Source organism: Phragmites australis, chromosome 13, assembly GCF_958298935.1.
Source record: "Phragmites australis chromosome 13, lpPhrAust1.1, whole genome shotgun sequence".
NCBI classification, from domain to species: Eukaryota; Viridiplantae; Streptophyta; class Magnoliopsida; order Poales; family Poaceae; genus Phragmites; species Phragmites australis.
Genome location: NC_084933.1, coordinates 7,375,597 through 7,380,172, shown reverse-complemented (window position 1 = coordinate 7,380,172; position 4,576 = coordinate 7,375,597). Strand labels below are relative to the sequence as shown.

The 4,576-nt window shown below is 43.3% G+C and overlaps 1 protein-coding gene across 1 annotated transcript; it reads right to left on the bottom strand.

Annotated features, from left to right (window-relative positions):
* Positions 1-2,239: 2,239 nt before the first annotated feature.
* LOC133888936 (flowering-promoting factor 1-like protein 4) lies at positions 2,240-2,955 on the bottom strand. Its single transcript, XM_062329336.1, has one exon. The coding sequence runs from the start codon at positions 2,913-2,915 to the stop codon at positions 2,589-2,591; it is 327 nt and encodes a 108-aa protein (XP_062185320.1). The 5' UTR covers positions 2,916-2,955; the 3' UTR covers positions 2,240-2,588.
* Positions 2,956-4,576: the final 1,621 nt, after the last annotated feature.

Here is a 4,576-nt window from a genome sequence, read left to right as displayed (position 1 = left end):
CAATGCCGCTAAAATGCTATCTCCCGATAAAATAAGGTCAACAATACCTGCCTTTCATTTTTCAGATGCACGTGCACGAACCTTATCTTCACAAGATTATTTCAGAAGACATAATGTATACCATATGAATACATGATCGTCGCATGGCTTCAGCGTCGTTCCGTTGGATATATAGCTAATAGATGTCAGTCGCGTCAACCATATCAAGCAGTATATTTTTCAAGCGGTCTGGTATTAAATTATTTAATATAATTTATTTCCGCGCCTTTTTAGCATAGAAAATATTACTTCAAAATTAGTGTGCAACGGCGGCTACTATAAACACATATTCTAGTTCAAGATCGTAGAAATTGCTGCCTGCAATACCTTTTTTCTCTTTTTGTTGATAGGTAACTAAAATAAAAACTAGGACACAAAATTCGTTCACTTGACTCTCACTGTCGACCTTAATTGATCTGCACTCATCATTTATCAACAGTACAACTTCACATCACAATGAGTCACAAAACGAAGGACTATATTCCTTTAACTGAGTTTTTTTACGATTTGGTAGGAATCGTGAAAGAAATCGCTTGCTTCCATTTACTCAGTTAATTTTAACAGTTATTCAATGAGAGATTCTTTGTAAATATCATGTGAAACTGTGGATCAGATGGTGAGATCAGTACTGTTTTTTAGGTACGCGCATGACTTTTTATTTCAAGAAGACGTGCAAAAACATTGTTCAAGCTTTTATTAGTTACGCACATGTAGGGATAGAAATTTATTCTGATCACCTGTTTAACCATGGTAAATACCTGAATAGGATAAAATATGAGTACCATTTGGAACCTTTGGTGGGCAGACAACACTACCGATAGGTAGTGGGTATAAGTAAGATATACACATATCTGTGAAATATGTGTACCTGTATAGATTTATAACAAGTCGGCCCTTCCTCTAAACCCCAACATTCCACGTCATATAAGTGCCCCAGCTCTCTGCTCGCCCTCCGCCCCCACCGTCAGCCCCAACAGCCCAGCAGCAAAAGCACTGCTCTGCGCCTTCGCCTGATGCCCCGACTGCCCTTCCGCGCAGTGTCACCCTGCCACCCCGTGCCACCTCAACACCACCCTGCGCAGCGCTCTGCGTCGCCGCCTCACCTCGCCGTCTCGCGGGTAAACGGGTATACCCACGGGCGATAAGTTTGGTGTGGGCCCTTCGCCCGCGGGTGTTTGCAGGTGTACTCACCATCAGGTACGGATGAGCACTACCTGTACTCGCTATATCCGATTGCCATCCCTATACACATGGCAAGTAGATTTGAATAACACAATATCTATTCTCTGTCATGCCTCTAAGTATCTGAACATATATTTGTTTGTTTTTAAGGTCCACAGTACTAGTTAGTTTTCATACTGTGCTTCAGTTTTTACACATTTACATCAGCATAAATTTAGCATCTGCATAGTATCAGTGTCAACAAATTTAGTCACAGAACACTTAGTTAAAACTTGCAAGCACTACAATAGGAGGTTGTTTATTCTTTCTCTATATATTGTTTATGGACTTTTTTCAAAGTTACGGACACTGAAAAAGTACAAATTAATAACAGTATAATGTAACTATGGCTCTATTGGCACTGTTTATTTCTAGTTGGAAGAACATTGTTAGACCATAGCAGCAACCAGCAAAACATATTGCCGGGAGTTAGAAAATATCGAAAGAGCCAGGCTCGTTTATTTTTTTTTTGGCTCCGAAAATATTTTCAGTGCCGGTTGGAGGTACGAACCGGCACTGAAAAAACTTTCAGCACCGATTTCAGAATTGATACTGATAGTCATTGACTATCAATACTGTGTAAAGAGTACCGATTGAAAAACCGGCAGTGAAGCTATTTTTCAATTAGCACTGGTCTACCTTTTTGTAGTGGTGTCCCATTTTTTTATATTAATTTCCAACTTATAAGAGAGAAGTTTTAATATTTTAATGTCACTGTCACAAAAAATTGCAGGTAGCAAATATGGATGCAACGTTGTTCTATTATATGCAAAACCTATATCCAATATAAGAGGTTGTTGTCATCCGTGTCCCAGTTGGACTTCTTGAATACTAAAATCTAATATTACAGATACTCTTGTCTTGGAGATACTAGCATCTATTTACCCTACATACTAATTGCATAAGATAGTAGATAAAGAACAATCAAGGCGATTGAAAGCATCCCATAGTAAAATTTAATTTGCCAATTTCTCACTTCAGAACACAAGAATGGATTTATTCGTGACACGGAATGGATCAACCAAGCTTTATGACAAACCGTACATCACCATATTATGTACAATCCCTTTCTGAAAGAAAACACTCCTCGAAACCAGACATATGTATACCGCAGTGCGCTCTTCATATTTAATTGGCGCCAAACTACGTAGGATACCATGCAAACCTGCCCACGAGCGCGCGCCGCCACATCGCACGTACTCTTCTACTTTACTCGCACAAACATACAATACATACGTAGTACGCCGAAACGGCGGCAGGCCAGCCACGCTCCGGCGAGGACGGAGGCGGCGGAGGCATGCAGCGGCGGCAAGGTGCGACAGGCAGGCTCAGGCGGGGGCGTCGCGGACCTCGAAGACGTTGCGTGTCTTGACGACGACGTCGTACATGTGGACGAGCTTGAGGCGGGCGAAGTCGCGGGGCACGGAGATGAGGTGCACGGTCGAGCGCTGGTGGAACTGTAGCAGGCAGGGGTCGTAGAGGTACCGCTCCCACCCCAGCTCGCGCAGCCGCCGCTCCAGCACGTCGTACGATGTCACCACCTCGCCGCTCGGCACATGCACCAGCACCTTGTTGGGCCGCGACCCGCCGGCGCCGGGCGAGTCGCTGTCCGCCCGCCGCACGATCCCGTCCTCAAACACCCATACCCCCGACATGGATCGCTCGCTCGCTGCTTTCTGGCTACAGGAGCTAGATAGATTTGGTGTGCGATGAGCGAGAGACGGGGCAGAGTTTATATACAGAGGCGGCGGCGGCCCGGGAGAAGGGGGGGGGGGGGTGGGGGCTTGCTGACGTAAGCGGGGGGCCACTGTTTGGCCTCCAGTTCTATCAGCAATGGTGGGTCCCGCCAGACCACCGGTGCTGTCCTGGTGTGGGCCTCGGGAATCACGGCGCTTCCAATCGAGGAAGGTTCCGACCCAAGGGTCGCACTAGGCCGTCGGATGGAGGAACGAACAGCCGGATGGACCGATTCCTTGTTGTGGCGCTCAAAGTAGAAGGGGGCCGATCTAAGCCGTCCATTGCGTTGATTGGACGTCGAGAGTTACTTATCCCGAGTCATCTAACTATTCTACGTGAAGTAAACATTTACTGACCCTATCCAACCAATTTTTCTTCATTTCATTTTTTTCTTAATTTTTTTCCTATTTTTTCCCTTTATTTCTATCTATCTTCAACAGTCATTCGAAAAAAATCGTGAAGAAAAAAGAGAGAGAATCCCATTCTGAAGAGAATAAACTTAAGAATCCTTTCGTGACGAGAACTGTAAATAGAAACCGTTGAAACACTGAAGAAAATAAAAGTCCCATCATAAAAAAATTCTAGTCCTGAAAAAAACCCATTAAAGATAGTTTTACTTCCAAACTTGCAGGACAGCGAAACGGTCACGTTCTCTAAAAAACTGCAATATGTGACTATAGTTTGAGTTTCCTTATTTATGGCAAAATTATGAATGCCCCGTCCCATCGCCTATAGTTTGAGTTTCCTCTATACAAGTTCTTTTTCATTCTCCCTCACACACACTCCCTCCTGCACCACCCCGTGCAATCCGGTTTTAATACATGTTGCTCTAGCGTGAACAATTGGTGCACTAAGTAAATTTTGACTTGTGCCATAGTGAAACGGGTTAAAGTTCCCACCTTTCCCTTTTGGATCTCGTTTTCTTCCTTCCCCACTTCTTATTTAGGAAAAAATTATTTCAAAAAGTTCTTCTAAGATTTTCTGTATTCTCAGAACATATCTCTATGCCTAGAAAAAGAATTTCTAGATATATAAAACTACATACAAATACCCAAGATATCTTATAAATAGAAAAATTTATCTTTAAAAATGATAAGAAAGGACTCTAAAGACGGTACAATAACCCCTTATATATATGAAGCCAGAGGATCCTGCAGAGGATAAGCCAATTAAAACCATTCAAGCCTACAAAAGCCTAAAGCCTTCGAGCCTTCTGTGCCACTGATCCACATCAGCAACCCTCCACGACTATGCGTAAAGAACCCCTTTACTAGGTTTAGATCTATGTAAGCTAGCTAAAAAGTCTCTTGTAAACAGTTTCAAAGATCAATACAAGATAAACATGACGTAGGCCTATTATCCTATAGGAGGCCAGAACCTGTATAAACCTTGTGCGATTCGACTACAAGGAGTATACCCAACTTCATCCACAAGTTCGTAAAATCGGTGGTTTACAAATCATCGATAGTTGGCGCCATCCGTGAGGAATATGACCGAAGACATTGAATCTTCGACACTAGATATGCTGTCGACTTCACCCAATCTTGCACTGAGGACCAGCTTCTCGGATGAGGGATTA

Bases quoted from the DNA above. Each gene is read 5' to 3' on its own strand.
- LOC133888936 (XM_062329336.1), bottom strand. From the start codon at position 2,915: ATGTCGGGGGTATGGGTGTTTGAGGACGGGATCGTGCGGCGGGCGGAC.